The sequence below is a fragment of the Equus asinus genome, chromosome 15, assembly GCF_041296235.1.
Source record: "Equus asinus isolate D_3611 breed Donkey chromosome 15, EquAss-T2T_v2, whole genome shotgun sequence".
Taxonomy (NCBI): Eukaryota; Metazoa; Chordata; class Mammalia; order Perissodactyla; family Equidae; genus Equus; species Equus asinus.
In genome coordinates, this window is record NC_091804.1 from 25,803,456 (window position 1) to 25,826,603 (window position 23,148).

The window sequence follows — 23,148 nt, forward strand, 5'->3', positions numbered from 1 at the left end:
GACAAACATACAATAAGCGTGACATTACTCTAATACTATACCCATGACAGACGTTGATAATCAATCACCTCTCTTTTTTGCTGAGCTTGGATCTCACCTCAAAATCTATTTCCAGTATATCACTCTAGGCACTCGTTGTCAGTTGATCAGAAAAACCTATTTGGCTCTGTGGGCAGATGGTCTCCAAAGCCCTTTGTAGTTTGTAGGATTGTCATCTGAGCCATCGCTTGCCCCTGAGCTAATGATCCTGTCCCTGATACTGGTTTAAGTCCTCTCCCGCTTGAGGGTTGAGGACCTCTAGGTCTAGAGCCGTGCTGTCCAACAAAGACATAATATGAGCAACATATACAATTTCAAATTTTCTAATAGCTACATGAAAACAGTAAAAAAAAGAGTGAAACTGATATTAATCAAATATTTCACCCAATATATTAATATTATAATTTTAACGTAATATGAAGAAATTATTGAGATATTTTACATTCTTTTTTTATGCTAAGTTTCTGAAATCCAGGTTGTCTTGATAGTTATAGTACATCTGGATTTGGACTGGCCATATTTCAAGTTCTTGGTCACCACATGTGGCTTGTGGCCGCTGTATTGGACAGTGGAGGGCTGGGTCTTCCTGGGGGGCCCCATGGGTGAGAAATGCCTGTCACACACCAGCTAATGAAGGGGATATTTTGCTGCACAACCGACGTCTGGCCTGTTTTATACTAGTTCCTGTTGGAACCAGTCCTCTCGTGTGTTTAGCCATTCTGTGTGTGCCCTCTGAGTTCTTGTGAGTTCCTTGGAGAAGGATCCATTTCTTCCATTTCTTTCGAAACTCCTGCAGTGTATAGCACAAGGCTTCAACCATTTAGCAAATATTTATGGAGGCCTACTGTGTGCCAGGCCCCTGTCCTCAGGGCATGTGAGGGGAGAACAACTAAACAAATGATTGTAATTAGAACAAAGAGCTGGGGAGGCATGATGGGTACAGCTAGGACCAGTGTTCAGGATTTTTTAACAACTGTGGAAAGATCTAGAGTGTCCGAGGGGAAGGTCAGAGAGGGGAGACTTGAGGCAATAGCTATTCATCAGTTGGAGTGTAAGGATTTCCGTGTTTTAGCGCCTGGAATGGCTGAATCAGTGCACCCCAGCTGAACGTGAGTGCGGTATCTTGAGTACAGTGTCCAACACCAAGCACATGCCAGGTGGGGGGCAGATGCAGCAGAGCCCGCAGAAGGTGCTCTGAATCCTTCCTGAATGGCATGGCTCTCTGTCCTGACTCTTCCTCTGTCCTTCTCACTGACTTTCCTCCCTGACTTTCTCCACAGGGTTGGGCCAGCCCCTGTCGAGCGCCCCGCAGCCCCAGGCCTTGCCCACGGTAGATGAGGATGAGGGGGCCAAGCTGGAGGCCAAGCAGGTGGTCCTCATCGATAGCTCCTACCTGTGCCAGTTCTGCCCAAGCAAGTTCAGCACCTACTTCCAGCTCAAGTCCCACATGACCCAGCATAAGAACGAGCAGGTAGGTGAGGGGCGAGCAGTGAGGGGACCACAACTACCCTAGTCAGGAGCCTTGGCTGCTCCTGGGGTCTTAAACACAGCCTAGAAAGGACAGGAGCAGGCTTCAGTTGCTCTGAGCTACCATCTAACCACCTGTGATGGGCCAACCTTCCCCCTTTATTCTGCCTGGGTGGGGCAAGCTTACTGGGCCATTATGGTGCTAGCCTAGGGGAGGAAGCCCACCTCTCAAGGCTCGTATAATGAAGGAATCAGACACAGGAAAAAATTCTTAATAGCCTGTGAAGATCTGATGTCGAAAAACCTACCTATGGGGATTTAGGACTACAGTCTTTTTTTTAATTGAGGCATAATTCACATACCATAAAATTCACCCTTTTTAAATTGTACATCTCAGTGGTTTTACTCGTAAGGTTGTGCAGCCATCACCACTAATTCCAGAACATTTTCATCACCCTAAAAAGAAACCCTGTACCCATTAGCAACCCCACCACCCCCACCCCTAGTCCCTGGTAACCACTCATGTATTTTCTGTCCCTATGGATTTGCTTATACTGGATATTTAATATAAATGGCATCATATAGTATGTGGCCTTTTGATATAATGTTTTTAGGGTTCATCTATGTTGTAGCATGTATCAGTACTTTATTCCTTTTTATGGCAGAATAGTATTCCATTGTATGGATATACCACATTTTGTTTATCCTTTCATCACTTAATGGACATTTGGGTTGTTTCTCTTTTTTGGCTCTTGTGAATAATGCTATTATGGACATTTGTATACAAGTTTTTGTAGGAACATGTGTTTTCAGTTCTCTTGGGTATAAACCTAGAAGTGGAATTGCTGGGTTATATGGTAACTCTATTCCAGTCTTTATTTTTTACAATAACTTTTATTTGTTATTTTTTTTCTCCTTGTAAAAGTATCGTGTACCCAATATAGAATTAGAAAATTTAGAAAAGTCTAAAGAATGTGTAGGTTAACTTTTACTGTTTATTATATGCCAGGCACCCTGCTCAATGCTTTACATTCAATATTTTACTTAATCCTCATAACAGCCTTAGAGATAGGCATTGTCAGTGTATCCAGAGGAAGAAACTGAGGCTCAGGGGGGTGAAATGACCCATCCAGAGTCACACTGCTAGTAAGTGACTGAGTCAGGGTTCAAAGCCACGTTTGTTTGACACCAAACCCCAGTTATCAACCATCTTGCAATATGTCCTCCCAAGAATGCAGCACAAAATCCAGTACTTTTTTTGTGGAGTTTGTGGAGTTTCTGTGTTTTTATTTAAATTATAATTGGGATCCATATACACACATAATTTTGAATTGTGATTTTTTTTTAGATAGCTTTTTTATTAAATTTTTATTTTGAAGGGGGCCCACCCTGTGGCCTGGTGGTTAAGTTCACGTGTTCTGCTTTGGCGGCCCAGGATTTTGCCAGTTTGAATCCTGGGCACAGACATGGCACCGCTCATCAAGCCATGCTGAGGCGGTATCCCACATGCCACAACTAGAAGGACCCACAGCTAAAAGAAAAAATACACAACTATGTACTGGGGGTCTTTGGGGAGAAAAAGGAAAAATAAAAATCTTTAAAAAAAAATCTTAAATTTTTATTTTGAAAGAATTAGAGATTCACAGGAAGTTGCAAAGATAGTACAAGAGAAGTTCCTTATACCCTTCAATCAGTTTCCCTCAATGGTTACATCCAATGTAACTAAAGCTCAAGAGCAAAACCAGGAAACTGACACTGGTATAAGGGGTATATGTAATTTTATGTCATTTTATCACCTGTGTGGATTTGTATAGCCACCACTGCAGTCATGGTCCCTGATGCTGCTCCTTGTTAGTCACACCCACCCTCCTTCTCCCCAACATACTTAGCCTCTGGAAACCACTAATCTGTTCTCCATTTTAATAAGTTTGTCATTTTGAAAATGTTGTATAAATGGAATCATTCAGTATGTGTCCTTTTGAGATTGGCTTTTTTCATTCAGCATAAATTATTTTTTGAGATTTTTGCTTTTTTTTTCCCCTTTGCTGAGGAAGATTTGCTCTGAGCTAACATCTGTGCCAGTGTTCCTCTATTTTGTATGTGGGTCACCATTGCAGCATGGCCACTTACAAGTGGTGTAGGTCTGTGCCTGGGAACCAAACCCGGGCCACTGAAGCAGAGCATGCCAAACTTAACCACTAGGCCATCAGGCTAGCCCCTGTGCTTTTTATTTTTTAACCTAATTTTATATTCTGAGCATTTTCTCATGTTGCTATTTTTTTTGTTTTTAGCTTTTTTTTTATTAAGGTTATGAAAGTCAACATCCTTGTGAAATTACAGTTGTACATCATTATTAGTCATGTTGTAGGTACACCACTTCACCCCTAGTGCCCTCCCCCCACCCCCCTTTCCCCTGGCAACCACCGATCAGTTCTCTTTGTCCATATGTTAACTACCACCTATGAGTGGAGTCATACAGAGTTCGTCTTTCTCTGTCTGGCTTATTTCACTCAACATAATACCCTCAAGGTCTATCCATGTTGTTGTGAATGGGATGACTTTGTCCTTTTTTATGGCTGAGTAGTATTCCATTGTATATATATACCACATCTTCTTTATCCAATCATCAGTTGCTGGGCACTTAGGTTGGTTCCATGACTTGGCTATTGTGAATAATGCTGCGATGAACATAGGGTTGCATGGAACTTTTGGAATTGCTGATTTCAGGTTTTTAGGATACCCAGTAGTGGGATGGCTGGGTCATAGGTATTTCTATTCTTAACTTTTTGAGGAATCTCCATACCGTTTTCCATAGTGGCTGCACCAGTTTGTATTCCCACCAACAGTGTATGAGCGTTCCCTTTTCTCCACAGCGTGTCCAACATTTGTCACTCTTGGTTTTGGATATTTTTGCCATTCTAACAGGTGTAAGGTGATATCTTAGTGTAGTTTTGATTTGCATTTCCCTGATGATTAGTGATGATGAGCATCTTTTCATGTGTCTATTGGCCATCCGTATATCTTCTTTGGAGAAATGTCTGTTCATGTCCCCTGCCAATTTTGTAATTGGGTTGTTTGATTTTTTATTGTTGAGTTGTGTGAGTTCTTTGTATATTATGGAGATTAACCCTTTGTTGGATAAATAACTTTTGAATATTTTTTCCCAATTAGTGGGCTGTTTTTTTTGTTTCAATCCTGTTTTCCCTTGCCTTGAAGAAGCTCTTTAATCTGATGAGGTCCCATTTGTTTATTCTTTCTATTGTTTCCCTCATGTGAGGGGTTATAGTGTCCGAAAAGATTCTTTTGAAGCTGATGTCAAAGAGTGTACTGCCGATAGTCTCTTCTAGAAGACTTATTGTTTCAGGCCTAATCTTTAGATCTTTAATCCATTTTGAGTTTATTTTAGTAAATGGTGAAAAAGAATGGTTGATTTTCATTCTTTTACATTTGGCTGTCCAGTTTTCCCAACACCATTTCTTGAAGAGACCTTCTTTCCTCCATTGTAGGCCCTCAGCTCCTTTGTCAAAGATTAGCTGTCCATAGATGTGTGGTTTTATTTCTGGGCTTTCAGTTCTGTTCCATTGATCTGTGCATCTGTTTTTGTACCAGTAGCATGCTGTTTTGATTACTGTAGCTTTGTAGTATGTTTTGAAGTCAGGGATTGTGATGCCTCCAGCTTTGTTCTTTCTCAGGATTGCTTTAGCAATTCGGGGTCTTTTGTTGCCCCATATGAATTTTAGGATTCTTTGTTCAATTTCTGTGAAGAATGACATTGGAATTCTGGTTGGGATAGCGTTGAATCTGTAGCTTGCTTTAGGTAGTATGGACATTTTAACTATGTTTATTCTTCCAATCCATGTGCATGGAATGTCTTTCCATCTCTTTATGTCATCGTCAATTTCTTTCAAGAAGGTCTTGTAGTTTTCATTGTATAGATCTTTCACTTCCTTGGTTAAATTTATCCCAAGGTATTTTATTCTTTTTGTTGCGATCGTGAATGGGATTCAGTTCTTGAGATCTTTTTCTGTTAGTTCGTTGTTAGCATATAGAAATGCTACTGATTTATGTATGTTGATTTTATACCCTGCAACTTTGCTGTAGTTGTTGATTGTTTCTAATAGTTTTTCTGTGGATTCTTTGGGGTTTTCTATATATAAGATCATGTCGTCTGCAAACAGCGAGAGTTTTACTTCTTCGTTGCCTATTTGGATTCCTTTTATTTCTTTTTCCTGCCGAATTGCTCTGGCCAAAACCTCCAGTACTATGTTGAATAACAGTGGTGAAAGTGGACACCCTTGTCTTGTTCCTGTTCTCAGAGGGATGGCTTTCAGTTTTTCCTCTTTGAGTATGATGTTGGCTGTGGGTTTGTCATATATGGCCTTTATTATGTTGAGGTACTTTCCTTCTATACCTATTTTATTGAGGGTTTTTATCATAAATGGATGTTGGATCTTGTGGAGTGCTTTCTCTGCATCTATTGAGATGATCATATGGTTTTTGTTTCTCATTTTGTTAATGTAGTGAATCACGTTGATTGACTTGCGGATGTTGAACCATCCCTGTGTCCCTGGTATAAATCCCACTTGATCATGGTGTATAATCTTTTTGATATATTGCTGTATTTGGTTTGCCAAAATTTTGTTGAGGATTTTTGCATCTATGTTCATCAGTGATATTGGCCTGTAGTTTTCCTTCTTTGTGTTGTCCTTGTCAGGTTTGGGGATCAGGGTGATGTTGGCTTCATAGCATGTATTAGGGAGTGTTCCATCTTCCTCTATTTTCTGGAATAGTTTGAGAAGGATAGGTATTAAATCTTCTTTGAATGTTTGGTAGAATTCTCCAGACAAGCCGTCTGGTCCTGGACTCTTATTTTTGGGTAGGTTTTTGGTTACTGTTTCTATTTCTGTACTTGTGATTGGTCTATTCAGATTCTCTATTTCTTCCTGATTCAGTTTGGGTAGGTTGTACGAGTCTAGGAATTTATCCATTTCTTCTAGGTTGTTCAATTTGTTGGCATATAGTTTTTCATAGTATTCTCTTATGATCCTTTGTATTTCTTTGGTATCTGTTGTGATTTCTCCTCTCTCGTATCTAATTTTATTTATTTGAGACTTCTCTCTTTTTTTTTTCAGTGAGTCTGGCTAAGGGTTTGTCGATTTTGTTAATTTTTTTGAAGAACCAACTCTTTGTTTCATTGATCCTTTCTACTGTCTTTTTTGTTTCAATATCATTTATTTCTTCTCTAATTTTTATTATTTCTCTCCTTTTGCTGACTTTGGGCTTTGTTTGTTCTTCTTTTTCTAATTCCGTTAGGTGTCGTTTGAGGTTGTTTATGTAAGATTTTTCTTGCTTATTGAGGTGAGCCTGTATTGCAATGAATTTCCCTCTTAGGACTGCTTTTGCTGCATCCCAAAACATTTGGTATGGTGTGTTTTCATTTTCATTTGTCTCCAGATAATGTTTGATTTCTTCTTTAATTTCTTCAATAATCCATTGTTTGTTCAGTAGCATGTTGTTTAGTCTCCACATTTTTGGCCCTTTCCCAGCTTTATTCTTGTAGTTGATTTCTAGTTTCATAGCATTGTGATCAGAAAAGATGCTTGATATTATTTCAACCCTCTTGAACTTATTGATGCTTGCTTTGTTTCCCAAGATATGGTCTATCCTTGGGAATGTTCCATGCGCGCTTGAGAAGAATGTGTAATGTGCTGTTTTTGGATGAAGTGTCCTATATATATCTATTAGGTCCATCTGATCTAATTTTTCATTTAATTCTATAATTTCCTTGTTGATTCTCTATCTGGATGATCTGGCCATTGGTGTTAATGAGGTGTTGAGGTCCCCTACTATTATTGTATTGCTGTTGATGTCTCCTTTTAGTTTTGTTAATAGTTTCTTTACGAATTTTGGTGCTCCTGTGTTAGGTGTGTATATAGTTATAACTGTTGTGTCATCTTGGTGGAGTGTCCCTTTTATCATTATGTACTGCCCCTCTTTGTCTTTCTTTATCTGTTTTGCTTTGAAGTCTACTTTGTCTGATATAACTATGGCAACACCTGCTTTCTTTTGTTCATTATTAGCTTGGAGTATTGTCTTCCATCCCTTCACTTTGAGTCTGTGTTTGTCTTTGGGGCTGAGGTGTGTTTCCTGGAGGCAGCATATTGTTGGATCTTGTTGTTTGATCCATCCTGCCACTCTGTGCCTTTTGATTGGAGAGTTCAATCCATTCACATTTAGAGTGTTTATTGAAACGTGGGGGCCTACTGTTGCCATTTTATCACTTGTTTTCCAGTTCTTTTGCATTTTGTCCTGATGGAGATCTGTTACTTTGTGTTATTGTCCTTCTGCTTATCTCCTTTGTTGTGGATTTTGTAACCCCTTTCCTTTTTTTGATTTTTCAGGAATGAGGTTCTTCCTGAGCATTGCTTGAAGAGGAGGTTTTGTGGCGATGAACTCCCTTAACTTTTGTTTATCTGGGAAAGTTTTTATTTCTCCATTGTATTTGAAGGATATTTTCGCTGGGTAGAGTATTCTTGGCTGCAGGTTTTTGTCCTTCAGAGTTTTGAATATTTCATTCCAATCTCTTCTAGCCTGTAAGGTCTCTCCTGAGAAATCTGCTGATAGCCTTATGGGGTTTCCTTTGTAAGTTATTTTCTTCTGCCTGGCTGCCCTTAGTATTTTCTCTTTGTCATTGACTTTTGCTAGTTTCACTACTATACGCCTTGGGGTTGGTCTTCTTGCGTTAATAAAGTTTGGAGATGTGTTGGCTTCTGTCACATGAAGTTCCATCTCTCTTCCCAAGTTTGGAAAGTTCTCAGCTATTATTTCTTTAAACAGGCCTTCTGCCCCCTTCTCCTTCTCTTCTCCCTCTGGTATACCTATAATCCTTATGTTGCATCTCCTAATTGAGTCGGATAATTCTCGGAGAGTTTCTTCATTTCTTTTTAGTCTTAGTTCTCTCTCCTCCTCTGCCTGCAGCATTTCTATATTCCTATCCTCCAAATTGCTAATTCTGTCCTCCATGTTATCGACCCTACTGTTCAGAGAGTCCAGATTTTTCTTCATCTCCCGTATTTCTAATTGGTTCTTCTTTATAGTGTCAAGCTCTTTTGTGACATAGCTCCTGAACTCAGTGAGTTGTCTATCTGAATTCTCTTTTAACTCATTGAGTTTTTTAATAGTGGCAGTTTTGAAATCATTGTCATTTAGGTTATAGATTTCCTTGTCTTTGGGATTGTTTTCTGGATGCTTATCATTTTCCTTCTGTTCTGGAGATTTAATATATTTTTTCATACTGCTTGATGGCATGGATTTGTGCCTCTGCATAGAGATAGAGTTTAGTCGCTGCTTCCACTTGTTGTGACTGGTGTTGGCGGGGAGGGCAGCTGTTTAGACTGCATCAACCAGGAACCCTGTCAGCTGTTACTGACTGGGCCTGGACCCCTGCTCGTCATCACAGTGGTCCTGTGGGGTCCCTCGTCTGTTGTGGGGGCAATCGCAAGGGGGCCTCAGGCTGCTGGTGCCCACTTAGATGCACTCCCTCCTTGTGGTCTGCAGCATTGTTGTGGGCTTTCCCAGCAGCCAGGAGCAGGATCACCTGTAATCGCCACTTTGTCCCTAACAGAGCCCACCAGCTCACACTTGTCCACTATAGGTCCCAGCAGAGCTATGGGTATCTTCTGCAGTCTGTCGTTAGCTCACCTAGCTGTGCTACTTTTGCCCCAGGGCCTTCCTGCCTTGTGATTGCCAGTCGGGACCTCTCCACTAGTGCTGTGCAGAGGCTTTCGCTGAGGCTGCTGTAGGAACCTGGAGTTCCCCCCTGGGCTACGTAGCCGTTTCACCAGAGCTCCAGTCTGCCCCACTCCACTGTCACGGGATCTCTGGGAGCCCCTTGCCTTGTCTGGGACACAGCCAGAGTCCGTGGGCCTGGCGGTGGCTTGTAAGGTGCTGCCTTGTGGGGAATTCTGCTCTAGGGAGCTTGGTGGTGTTCCGAATGCTGGGCAGGGCCTCCCTGCCAATGGCGAGCAGAGGCCCTCCCTGCTGGGGGGTGCGGGACCCTGGAGCGTCCCCCTGGGCCGCAGAGCCGGGTGTTGGAGCTCCACCCAGTCCCAAGCACATCCACGGGAAGTCTGGGTACCCCCTGCACCAACCCGTGTGCCGGACACCGTGAGCCCAGCAGCAGCTAGTGGTCTGTTGCAGTGCCAGGGAATCCACCCGCTGGGAGCTTCCCTTTGTTCTGGATTCTGGGCTGGTGTCCCTGCTAATGGTGAGCAGAGGCCTTCCCTGCTGGTGGGTGCGGGACCGTGGGGATTCCCCCTGGGCTTAGGTGTAATCATGGGAGGCTTGAGTAGGGCTGTTGTCACCTGTTTCCACTGTCGCTCTGCTGGTGAGTGCACACTCCCACCCTTGGTGTGTGGCGATGCTATGGGGGAGTCCGCTGGAAGAGAGCCTCCTGCAGGAACTAGGCTGTCTCGGGGTTGGGGGTCGGGGGTCGGAGAGTTTTCACCTATTTCCACCTCCTCCCACGGGGAAGTCCATCTGCCTTCCGATGTATAGTAGCATGAGACTCTTAGGCGTCTTGAGATGCTATCTGGATATCCTTTGTTGATCAGTGAATGTCCAATTAGTTGCAGATTCGATGGGGGAGAGACAAAGAAGACCACTCACTCCGCCGACTTGGTCCCGCCTATTAGCACACTCTTATTGCAATTGTCCTCTTAATTGGGTTGGTACCCAGTGTAGCTGGTTGCTAGGCTCAGGGGCGTACAGTTGTGATAGGCCTGAGGCCAACAAGGCTGATGTCAGTTCTCTTAGGAGTGCAGCTGAGTAGGGCTAGCCCTTGGCTTGGAGGCACTCAGTTGTTTCAGGCTTTGGAAGGTGGGGCTGATCCTTTTTATGGCTGTTTGTGAAATGGAAGTCTTCTGCTGCTGCTAAGCCTCACCCCGCTCTGGACCACATACACTGTCAGCACGGTCCTGATCCGTGCACACTTCTGAACCCCATGGAGCGTACCCTACTGCCACACTGCAGAGGCCCCCTCCTCTGCCCCAATGCCCCCCACAGTTCACCAGGTCCTCACACAAGCCCTGCCCCACAGAGGCAGACACCTTTGCCTGCCTGTAGAGGATCAAGGCACTCAGTCAATGCAGGCTGAAAAGTAGCCTGAGGGCTTGCTGTTAGGTGGGGCCAGTCCCTAGGGCGGGTTGCCTGCCTTGGCTGAACTGGATTAAATCTGTGCTCTACTGGGTGTGGCAGACCCCTGGGCTAACAGCCCAAGGGACGCACCTCAATGGCCCCCACCTGTGTCCATATCAGCACGCCTGGACCAGCTCAGAACAAGGGCCCCCACCAATGTCTCTGTCTCCAGAGAGGATCCTTCTCTCACCAAGATGCCCCCAGAGCCCACCAGGTGAGTCTCGTTTCACCAAAGGACAGTCAGCCTTCTCTCTGGTGATTTTAGGTTGCTGCAGTGAGTGAGTTTGTGCCTGGGCCCTTTAAGACCCGGATCTTTTCGGCTTTCGGCCGATAGCTTTTCTGGAGTGTCTTCGCTGCAGTTAATAGCCAGCAAAGCCAGACAGTAAGACCCCCCCTCTCAGTTGGGCTGAGTCCCAAGGATGGTTATAGCGGTATTGCCCCCGCTCCAGACCTCACTCCTCCAGGGAGGGCTGCGCACCTTAGGTTGGCTCCCGCCTGGCCAGCTGAGAAGCTCCGCTGCTCCCAAAGGTGGCTTTTTTCCTCTCTGGCCAGAGTTACTGCCTCTTCTGCTTTCGTCAGGACTGTCCCTTGTTGTGGGGGTTCTTTTTATCCAGTTTTCAGTTTTCAATCCAGGGTGATTCTTCCTAAAATTGTTGTAACCTGGTTGTGTTTGTGGGAGGAGGCAAGTTCAACGTCTGCTCACAGCGCCATCTTGACGAGAACCCTCATGTTGCTATTTTTTAAGAAACATACTTTTTAATAGCTGCCTTTTTAAAAAAAATTCCCTACTGTTGAACATTTAGGTTATTTCTTGAGTTTTGCTATTATAAACAAAACCATGGTACGCATCATTGTAGTTGAATCTTTGTCCACGTCTCTGACTTTTTCCTTATGATAGATTCCTAGCAGGGGGGTTGATGGACTTAAGTTTGGATATCGTTGGGATAAATCACAGAAAACTTCGACTCAAACTGGCTTAACAGTTAGGAAGTTTGTCATCTCATGTAACAAGAAAACTCAAGACAGGGCAGCTCGGTCAATTGACTCAGCCCAGCATCAAGGACCCTGTGTCTTTCCAGCTCTTGGATTCACCATCTGAGGGTGTGGCCTTGTCCTCTGTTGATGGCTCCCTGTGGGCCTGGGATGGTGGTCACTCTTTATAGGCAGCAGTCTAAACATAGTATTATCCATGAGCAAAAAGAGCTTGTCTTTTCTGTGTCTTTTTTAGGAGCAAGCAAACCTTTCCCAGAAGCCCTCCATGGATCTCCCATTGGTCAGAGCTGGTGCATGTGCTCTATCATTTAGGAGTATGTTATTATGCTGCAAATAATAAGAATCTGGCTTGTTAGTTAGGGTTTTATGTCTTTCAAATCACACTAGTCCAAAAAGGGGCAGTGTGGGGCTTTTATAGCAGGTCAGATATGTCATCATGGACTCAGGCTTCTTCTAGCTTTCTGTTCTGCCATCCTTTGCCTGTGGCTCCCAAGGTTGCAGGATGGCTGCTCTATCTCCAGCCATCACATCTGTATTCCAGTCAGGACAAATGCAAAAAAGAGAGGGATTTTCTCCTAGGAAGCTTTTGCCTTTTTGTTCTGGGAGTGATGCCTTCCCTAAAGACTACTACCTATATATCCTTGGCAAGAAAGGAGTCACATGGCTGACACTAGATGCAAGGGAGCCAGGAGGATCAGGTGTTTTAACTGGGCATATTGCTGCCCTGAGCAAATCAGAGTTCACTTTCTTAGGAAGAAGGAACGTGTAGTTGTAAGCAACCAGGAGTGTGTATCACTTGTCAAAGTATAATTTTCAAAATGTTAAAAGCATAATTCTCATACAAATAACGTAGTGAACACGAGTCAGAATTTTATGTAATTCATTAATGAGGGAATTAGAAGGATGACAAAGCCAGTTCAAAAGAGGATATGAGATGCTGATATTTATACCTATATATAACTGTGTCAGTGAAAAAAAGGGATACTGAAATAAGATTGCCTAGTTAGATACAAATCTGGTTAATGTCCTACAGGGCAACACAACCCCTGACCTTTGGGGTTATCCTTTCTACCTGACAAAAATCGTTTACATCAATCAGTTTTCTTTTTAAAGATTTTATTTCTCCTTTTTCTCCCCAAAGCCCCCTGGACATAGTTGTGTATTTTTAGTTGTGGGTCCTTCTAGTTGTGGCATGTGGGATGCCGCCTCAGCATGGCCTGATGAGCGGTGCCATGTCCGTGCCCAGGATTCGAACCGGTGAAACCCTGGGCCTCCAAAGCAGAGTGCGTGAACTTAACCACTTGGCCATGGGGCTGGCCCCCTGTTTTCTTTTTTTAAAGAGGAAGCTGTAACATGTTTTCTTGGATTTTGGGGGTTTTTGGTGAGAAAGATTGGCCCTGAGCTAACATCTGTTGCCAATCTTCCTCTTTTTTTTTTCTCCCCAAAGCCCCAGTACACAGTTGTATATCCTAATTGTAGGTCCTTCTAGTTCTTCTGTGTGGGACGCCATATCAGCATGGCTTGATGAGCAGTGCTAGGTCTGCGCCGAGGACCCTTACCGGCGAACCCCGGGCCACCAAAGCAGAGCACGTGAACTTAACCACTCGGCCATGGGGCCAGTCCCCTCAGTTTTCTATAGTTAATAATAGTTAACTTTAGAGTCTGGATCCTCATCAATAGTAAATAGTCAAAACAGGTCACATCCCTCAGAGAGTGAGCTGATCCTAGGCAGGCTTGTTAGACAGCAGCTCTTAAAGCGAGGTCCCTGGACCAGCAGCTTCACCATCACCTGAGCACTTGTTAGGATGCACGTGGTATTCAGGCCACCCAGACCTGCTGAATCCGGTGCTCCGAGAGTGGCGCCCAGCAGTCTGTTATTGTGGTACATGCTCAGGCTGGAGGGCCACGGCTCTGGAATGACAGCGGAAGGACACAATGCCATCTTTTTACTGTATTTCTAGGTTTGGGTAATTTTGTAAGTATATCCAGGCCACCCATAACCTGAGGGAAGGGTCATGAGGCCACTGTGACTGGCTGAGTGGAGACGACCCTCTAATCAAAATAAAACCAGGGCTCCAGCTTCAGGGGAGCGGGGGAACAGCTGTCAGGTCGTCCATAGCAGGTGATGCCACGGGGTGGGGGTGGCAGTGGAGGCGGCTCTCCTGCCTCCCCTCACCTGCCCCACATCTTCCCTCCAGGTGTACAAGTGTGTGGTCAAGAGCTGTGCCCAGACGTTCCCGAAGCTCGACACCTTTCTGGAGCACATCAAGAGCCACCAGGAGGAGCTGAGCTACCGCTGCCACCTCTGCGGCAAGGACTTCCCATCACTGTACGACCTCGGCGTGCATCAGTACTCCCACAGCCTCCTGCCGCAGCACAGCCCCAAGAAGGACAGTGCTGTCTACAAGTGCGTGCCCTCCCGTCTCCCTCCCTCGGCAGGGAGCCCCGGGGTGTGCAGCTCTGGTGGTTCTGACCGCTCAGGACCACTGAGACACCTCCCAGGGGAAACTGAGGCTCCTGGCTGCGGTCCAACCTGGAAGAGTGGGTTCTTGGCCTTGGCACTGATGGGGATAAAGATGTTGGCCCTTATATCATCCTTCCACTTGGCAGACATTTATCCTAAAAGAAAAATCCTAAGAAAGGGAAACCAATCTTTTCTCATTCATAGTGCAAAATAGATTTGATTTTTTTCTAAACTAAAAGTGTTATGAAAATATTTTTTTCGGGGCCGGCTCTGTGGCCGAGTGGTTAAGTTCGCACGCTCTGCAGTGGCGGCCCAGGGTTCGGATCCTGGGCACGGACATGGCACCGCTCGTCAGGTCACGTTGAGGCGGCGTCCCACATCCCACAACTAGAAGGACCTGCAACTAAGATATACAACTATGTACCGGGCGGGTTGGGGGGGGGGGGGGGCGGTGGTGGCGGTTTGGGAAATAAAGCAGAAAAAAAAAAGGAAGATTGGCAACAGTTGTTAGCCCAGGTGCCAATCCTTAAAAAAAAAAAGGAAAATATTGTTTTCTCTGATGATCTACAAAATTTAGGTTACAGTTGGAATCGCACACTGATTCTTAGAATGCAAAAAAAATGAACACGCACATATTTAAAAGCAAAAATCATAAAAATAAGATTTGTTTTTATAATCTATAAACAAGTTGAAGCTATATGCAGAGCCTTAGAAGGAACAAGGAATGAATCAAGTGTAGATTTTATTTGGGGTGCTTTTTTCTGATAGTCCACATCCCTTTAGTCTTCTCTTGCATAAAGAGGGTGCCTTTGGCAGAAATGATGAAGGCCTCCCTCAATTCTGCGACGTGCTCTTAATCCTTGGATCTTCAAATCATTCTCTTTGGAGCCATCGACCCTGTGATCATCCTTGTCGAATTTCTCTTCCTCGATTGTTCTCCGGTCGCTCTTCCAGGCTCTCCTTTGTGGATGATGTTGTCTGCAGATATCTAACCTCATTTGCATGACTCTGTGAAATCCCGCATCTTTGGCCTGCAGTCATTCTGTGCAGATGCTGTGCATCTGCCCTGTGCGGTCCGGGAGCAGCTGCCTCACATAGCCCAGCACCGAGTACGTGGGGATAGATGTTAGTGAAAACACAAGGAGGGCCGTTTGTCTTGGGACTCCTTTCAGTTCATTAGTGAATATTTTCATGGTAAAATGGCTTTTGCTTCTCTGTACAAACTTGTACCTGCAGGGACTTGGCTGATGACCTCTGTTAACAGGGCCCCCCTGGATGAGGCTTCTGGGGTTCAGAGATAAATACAGACCTTGATTTTGGAATGCATGGGCTGATTAGGGAGACTAGTGTGTAAATATTCTTACCATATACTGTGATAAAATGCTATTGTAGATATGCATATATGTAGATATGTATATAAGGTTTAAAAGTACCACAGTGGGAGGTAAGGCAGGGAAGGTGTCCGAGGAGCAATGATATCTGAACTGGGTTTTGAAGGATGAGTAGGAGTTTGCTAGGGACACAATGGATAGGGTGGAGTACATTCCCAGCAGGTGGAACAGCAAGTGTAGAGGTGTAAAATAAAATAGCCAGTGGTTTAGAATGACTGCTGTGTAGAGTAGAAATGGATGGGGCCTGTGGGAGAATGTGGGGCCAGAGCATGAGGGCCTTGTAGGAATCACGAGAGCTTTGAGAAGTTGGCAGGGTGTAGGGCAGCTGGCCCTGGGGGAGATTGGGAGATGGGGCCAGAGAGGCAGGAAACCCAAGCGAAGCTTTGACCAGCCAAGGGATGGAGATTTCTGGGTAATGATGAATAATTCCTGTTTTTACTCAGAGGGCATTTTCATTTGCTTTTGCCCTTCCAATCTGGATTGCCTGTGAGTTCCTGGGGCTGCATGGCTCTCTGGAGTGAGATGCCAAGTAACGTAAGCGAGTACCTCCTAGGGGCCACTCTGTGACTTAGGGACATTGATCCCCTGCAGTCCTGGGAGGTCAGTTGTACTAGTCGCTCGGGCTGCTATGAGAGGGGGCACTCTCTCTGGTCTGTTCTTATCAGGGCACTAGTCTCATTGTGAGGACCCCACCCTCCTGATCTCATCTAAACCGTATCACCTCCCAAAGGCCCCATCTCCAAATACCATCACACTGAGGGTCAGAGCTTCTACTTACGGATTTTGGGGGAACAGGGTTTAGTCCATAGCAGCGGTGTTCTCCCCATTTTGAAGATGAAGACACTGAGGCTCAGAGAGGAGAAGGACCTGCCCACCAGAGTAATGACGTCAGCACAGAGCTGGGATTCAGAGTCTGCTCTAGGACCTTGGAGGCCTCAGCTCTGCTCTTGGAGTTTGCAAGCTGAGAGCTGAGCCCAACACTGATGGGCCTGTGCCTGCAGTGAGTAACTTCTCCCAGGTTCTCTTGCCAAGGTTAAAGTGCCAGTGACCCTTCGTAGCTGTTGGAGCTGCTGGCCTGAAAGCAAGGTGTGAGGAGGTGGCCACCATCTGGATGGCCTCAGGGTGGAATGGTGTCCCAGGTGATGATAAGTTCTCTTCATCTGTGAAATGGGGATACGATAGTGTCTACCCTATTGGATTATTTATAAGGGTCATTTAAGACGAGTATAAGGCACTTAGACATGGTGCCTGGAACATAATAGATGCTCAATAAGTATTATTCTTCCAATTTTTATTATTTGTATAATTTAGATGTAAGTTTGGCTGCTTGCAACAGAGACCCAAAATAATAGTGGCTTAAACAAGGTGAGAGTTTCTTAGGATAACATTGGAACGGGTGTGGTGCTTTCATCTCATTTCCAGGGGGCCAGGCCCCGTCAGTCTGGCTGCTCTGCTCCCTTTGGGCCACATTGCCTTGACCTGCCTGTGGTGCCTCCCCAAACCCCTCAAGGGAATTTCATGCCTGTCCCTATATATATGCTATATATTTACTTTTTCCACTTAAAATAAGATTTATTGATTTTTTTTCTAATTGTGAAAGTCATCTACATTCAGTGCAGAGAAAAGGATTTTTAAAAGACCCACACAAAACCAAAAAACAAAACCCTGCCACCTGAGATAACCCCTATTAACCTCTTGGAACCTGTCTTTTGGTATATATCTGTAATGCACATGTTGATAGATATGGCTATAGACATAAATGTCACAGGCTATATTTGAGTCAGATCATCCCAAACACAGTCACTGAATTTGGTGACAATTCATCACACCGTTTTCCTGTTACACAACTTGTGAAAACAGACTGAAACTTAGTAGGATTGCTCTGTGCGCTTGGTGCTTAAAACTGTTGCACTTAAAACTATGATATGAATATCTTTGCATTTCAGCACAGACCCGCCTCTTCCTTTTAAAACTTATGAGTTGTTTATTTCTGGAATTTTCCATTTAATATTTTCAGACCATGGTTGACTGCAGGTAACTGAAACCGCTGAAAGCAAAACTGCGGATAAGGGAGGACTAATGTATAAATTTTGCAAAAATTTATCCCTATGGAAATTCTTTTTTCAGTTATTTTATTGAGGTCATAATGGTTTATAACATTGTGAAATTTCACATGTATATTATTATTTGTCAGTCACCATATATATGTGCCCCTTTACCCCTTATGCCCACCCCAACCCTCTTCCCCTCTGGTAACCACTAATCTGTTCTCTTTGTCCTTGTGGGGTTTTTTTTGTTTTTTGTTTTTGTTGTTGTTGTTGTTTTGAGGAAGATCAGCCCTGAGCTAAAATCTGCCAATCCTCCTCTTTTTGCTGAGGAAGACTGGCCCTGAGCTAACATCCATGCCTATCTTCCTCCACTTTATACGTGGGGCGCCTACCACAGCTTGGCTTGCCAAGCGGTGCCGTGTCCGCACCTGGGATCTGAACCAGCGAACCCTGGGCTGTCAAAGCAGAACGTGCGCACTTAACCGCTGCGCCACCGGGCCGACAGGACCCCTCTCCTTGTGTTTGTTTATCTTCCACATATGAGTGAAATCAAATGGTGTTTGTCTTTGTCTGGCTTATTTCACTTAACATAATACCCTCAAGGTATTATTATTAGATCCATGTTGTTACAAATGGGAAAATTTTGTCTTTTTTATGGCTGAGTAGTATTCCATTGTATATATATAGCACATCTTCTCTATCCATTCATCAGTCTATGGGCACTTGGGTTTTTTCCACATCTGGCTATTGTGAATAGTGCTGCACTGAACATAGGGGTGCATAAGTCTCTTTGACTTGTTGATTTCAAGTTCTTTAGATAAATATGCAGTAGTGGGGTAGCTGGGTCATATGGTATTTCTATTTTTAATTTTTTGAGAAATCTCCATACTGTTTTCCATAGTGGCTGTACCAGTTTGCATTCCCACCAGCAGTGGATGAGGGTTCCCTTTTCTCCATATCCTCTCGAAAATTTGCTGTTTTCGGTCTTGGTAATTATAGCCATTCTGACAGGTGTAAGGTGATAGCTCATTGTAGTTTTGATTTGCATTTCCCTAATGATTAGTGATGTTGAACATCTTTTCTTGTACCTATTGGTGATCTATGTATCTTATTTGGAAAAATGTCTGTTCATATCCTCTGCTCATTTTTTGATCAGGTTGTTTGTTTTTTTGTTGTTGACGTGTATGAGTTCTTTATATATTTTGGAGATTAACCCCTTGTCGAATATATGCTTTGCAAATATTTTCTCCCAGTTGGTGGGTTGTCTTTTTGTTTTGTTCATGGTTTTCTTTGCCTTGCAGAAGCTTTTTAGTCTGATGTAGTCCCATTTATTTGTTTCTTTTGTTTACCATGCCTGAGTGGACATAGTATTTGAAAAGATACTGCTAAGATTGATGTCAAAGTGTATACTGCCTATATTTTCTTTTAAGAGTTTTATGGTTTCAGGTGTTACATTCAAGTCTTTAATCCATTTTGAGTTAATTTTTGTGTATGGTGTAAGATAATGGTCTACTTTCTACTTTTAAGTGAGAGTTTCACATCTTATTTCCAATTTGGATACCTTTTATTTCTTTTTCTTGCCTAAGCTCTGTCCAAAACCTCCAGTACTGTATTGAATAAGAGTGGTGAGAGTGGGCACCCTTGTCTTGTTCCTGTTCTCAGAGGGATGACTTTCAGTTTTTCCTCTTTAAGTATGATGTTGGCTGTGGGTATGTCATATATGGCCTTTATTTGTTGAGGTACTTTCCTTCTATACCAATTTTATTGAGAGTTTTTATCATAAGTGGGTTTTGGATCTTGTCAAATGCTTTCTCTGCATCTATTGAGATGATCCTGTGTTTTTTATTCCTCATTTTGTTAATGTGGTATATTATGTGTTGAGCAATCCCTGCATCCCTGGTGTAAATCCCATTTGATCATGGTGTATGATCCTTTTAATGTATTGCTGTCTTTGGTTTGGCAATATTTTATTGGGGATTTTTGCATCTATGTTCATCAGCGATACTGGCCTGTAATTTTCCTTTTTTGTGTTGTCCTTGTCTAGTTTTGGTATCAGGGTGATGTTGGCTTCATAGAATGAGTTAGGAAATGTTCTGTCTTCTTCAATGTTTTGGAATAGTTTGAGAAGGATAGGTATTAAATCTTTGAATGTTTGGTAGAATTCTTCAGAGAAGCCATCTGGTCCTGGACTTTTGTTTTTTGGGAGGTTTTTGATTACTGTTTCAATCTCTTTACTTGTGATTGGTCTATTCAGATCCTCTATTTCTTCTGGATTCAGTTTTGGGAAACTGTATGAGTCTAAGAATTTATCCATTTCTTCTAGGTTATCCGATTTGTTGGCATATAGTTTTTCATAGTATTCTCTTATAACCCTTTGTATTTCTATGATATACATTGTAATTTCTCCTCTTTCATTTCTAATTTTATTTATTTGAGGCTTCTTTCTTTTTTTCTTAGTGAATCTGGCTAAGGGTTTGTCAATTTTGTTTATCTTTTCAAAGAACCAGCTCTTAGTTTCATTGATCCCTTCAACTGTTTTGCTGTTGGTTTTTTTTTGGTCTCTATTTCATTTATTTCTGCTCTGATTTTATTATTTCCCTCCTTCTGCTGACTTTGAGCTTTGTTCTTCTTTTTCTAGTTCTGTTGGGTGTAGTTCAAGATTACTTGTTTTACATTTTTCTTGTTTGTTGAGGTGGGTCTATATTGCTATGCATTTCCCTCGTGGAACCACTTTTGCTGCATCCCATAAGAGTTGGTATGATGTGCTTTCATTTTCATTTGCCCCCAGGTATTTTTTGATTTCTCCTTTGATATCTTTGTTGATCCAGTGGTTGTTCAGTAGCATGTTGTTTAACCTCCACATATTTGTGACTTTCGCAGATTTTTCTTGTAGTCGATTTCTAGTTTCATAGCATTGTGGTTGGAAAAGATGCTTGATATGATTTCAATCTTCTTAAATTTATTGAAGTTTGCCTTGTTTCCCAACTTATGGTCTGTCTTTGAGAATGTTCCGTGTGCACTTGAGAAGAGTGTATATTCTGCTGTTTTTGGATAGAGTGTTCTCTATATATCTGTTAAGTCCATCTGGTCTAGTTTTTCATTTAACTCCACTGTTTCCTTGTTGACTTTCTGTCTGGATGATCTATCCATTGATGTAAGTCAGGTGTTGAGGTCCCCTACTATTATTATGTTGCTGTTAATTTCTCCCTTTAGGTCTGTCAATAGTTACCTTATATACTTTGGTGCTCCTGTGTTAAGTGCATATATATTCATAAGTGTTATATCCTCTTGATGGAGTGTCCCTTTTATCATTATAGACTGCCCCTCTTTGCCTCTCATTGCCTGTTTTATCTGGAAGTCTACTTTGTCTGATATAAGTATGTCAACACCTGCTTTCTTTTGTTTGCCATTTGCTTGTATTTGTCCTCCATCCCTTCACTCTGAGCCTTTGTCTTTAGAGCTAAGATGTGTTTTCCTAGAGGCAGCATATTGTTGGGTCTTGTTTTTCAATCCATCCAGCTACTCTGTGTCTTTTGATTGGAGAATTCCATCCATTTACATTTAGATTGATTATTGATATATGAGGGCTTAATATTGCCACTTTATCTCTTGTTTCTGGTTGTTCTATATTTCCTTTGTTTCTCTCTGCTTGTATTTCTCACTGCCATTTCAGTTTGGTGGTTTTCTGTGATGGTTTTCTCAGTTTTCTCTTTATTTATGATTTGTGTCTCTGCTCTGATTTTTCATTTAGTGGTTACCGTGAGGTTTGTATAAAAGATCTTGTAGATGATATAGTCCATTTTCTGATATCCTGTTATCTCCATTAGCCTAAACAGGTTCCATCCCTTCCTCTTCCCCATCTAAGTTATTGTTGTCACAAATTATTCCATTTTGTGTTGTGAGTTTGTGATTTAAATGTTGTGTTTATAATTATTTTATTTTTTTTAAAGATTTTTAATTTTTTTCCCGTTTTCTCTCCAAAGCCCCCTGGTACATAGTTGTATATTCTTCATTCTGGGTCCTTCTAGTTGTGGCATGTGGGATGCAGCCTCAGCGTGGTTTGATGAGCAGTGCCATGTGCGTGCCCAGGATTCGAACCAATGAAACACTGGGCTGCTTGCAACGGAGCACATGAACTTAACCACTCGGCCATGGGGCCGGCCCCTATAATTATTTTTGATGCTTTCCTTCCCTTTATCTTTGATGTTGTAATTGAACATTTGCTAACTTGTTTTCATAGATACCTGTAATTTCCTGATTTTGTCTGTCTGTTTATCTCCTTGCTCAAGGCTTTGCAAACCTTTGCCTTTTTGTTTCAGGTATGAGGGCATCGTTGATCATTTCTTGTGAGGGAGGGCTAGTGGCGATGAACTCCCTCAGCTTTTGTTTATCTGGGAAAGTTTTTATTTCTCCATCATATCTGAAGGATAGTTTTGCTGGATAGAGTATTCTTGGTAGGAAGTTTTTGTCTTTCAGTATTTTGAATATTTCATTTCAATCTCTCCTAGCCTGTAAGATTTCTCTTTTTTTTAATGATTTATTTATTTTTATTTACTTTTTATTTTTCATTTTAGTTGTGGGTCCTTCTAGTTGTGGCATGTGGGATGCCACCTCAGCATGGCTTGATGAGTGGTGCCGTGTCCATGCCCAGGATCCGAACCAGCAAAACCCTGGGCCGTGGAAGTGGATTGCATGAACTTAACCACTTGGCCACAGGGCTGGCCCTAGTTGTATATTTTAGTTGTGGGTCTTTCTAGTTGTGACATGTGGGATGCTGCCTCAGCATAGCATAATGAGCAGTCCTAGGTCCACGCCCAGGATCTGAACTGAGAATCCCCAGGCCACCGAAGCAGAGCTTGCAAACCTAACCACTCATCCATGGGGCTGGCCCTGCTTGTAAGGTTTTTGCTGAGAAATCTGCTGAAAACCTGATAGGGGTTCCTGTGTGGATTATTTTCTTCTGCCTTGCTGCCCTTAATATTTTTTCTTTGTTATTGACTTTTGCCAGCTTTGCTATTGCATGCCTTGGAGAAGGTCTTTTTGCTTTCATGTAATTAGGAGTTCTGTTGTCTTCAGACACTTGTAAGTCCAGTTCTTTCCCCAGGTTTGGGAAGTTCTCAGCTATTATTTCTTTGAATAAGCTCTCTGCTCCTTTCTCCCTCCCTTCTCCCTCTGGAATACCAGCAATCCTTATGCTGCATTTCCTGATTGAGTCAGATTTTTCTCAAAGAATTTCTTCATTTTTTTTGTCTTTTCTCTTTTTTTAAAAGATTTTATTTTTTCCTTTTTCTCCCCAAAACCCCCAAGTACATAGTTGTATATTTTAGTTGTAGGTCCTTCTAGTTGTGACATGTGGGCTGCTGCCTCAGCATGGCCTGATGAGTGGTGCCATGTCCGCGTCCAGGATCTGAACCAGTGAAACCCTGGGCTGCCAAAGCAGAGCACGTGAACTTAACCACTCGGCCACAGGGTGGGCTTTTTTTTTTTAAAGATTTTATAACGAGACTTGATTAAGTCTTAATTCTCTCTCCTCCTCCATCTGAAACATTTC

At 42.9% G+C, this 23,148-nt stretch overlaps 1 protein-coding gene across 5 annotated transcripts in view; it reads left to right on the forward strand.

The window, feature by feature from the left end:
• The window catches only part of ZNF341 (zinc finger protein 341), a 58,154-nt gene that overhangs the window by 19,423 nt on the left and 15,583 nt on the right, over positions 1 to 23,148 (forward strand). For all 5 annotated transcript variants that reach the window (XM_044748122.2, XM_070485774.1, XM_070485772.1 and 2 more), the window contains 2 exons: positions 1,320 to 1,510; positions 13,893 to 14,101. In XM_044748122.2, the coding sequence (XP_044604057.2) occupies positions 1,320 to 1,510; positions 13,893 to 14,101 (400 nt within the window). The remainder of the gene's footprint in view (positions 1 to 1,319; positions 1,511 to 13,892; positions 14,102 to 23,148) is intronic.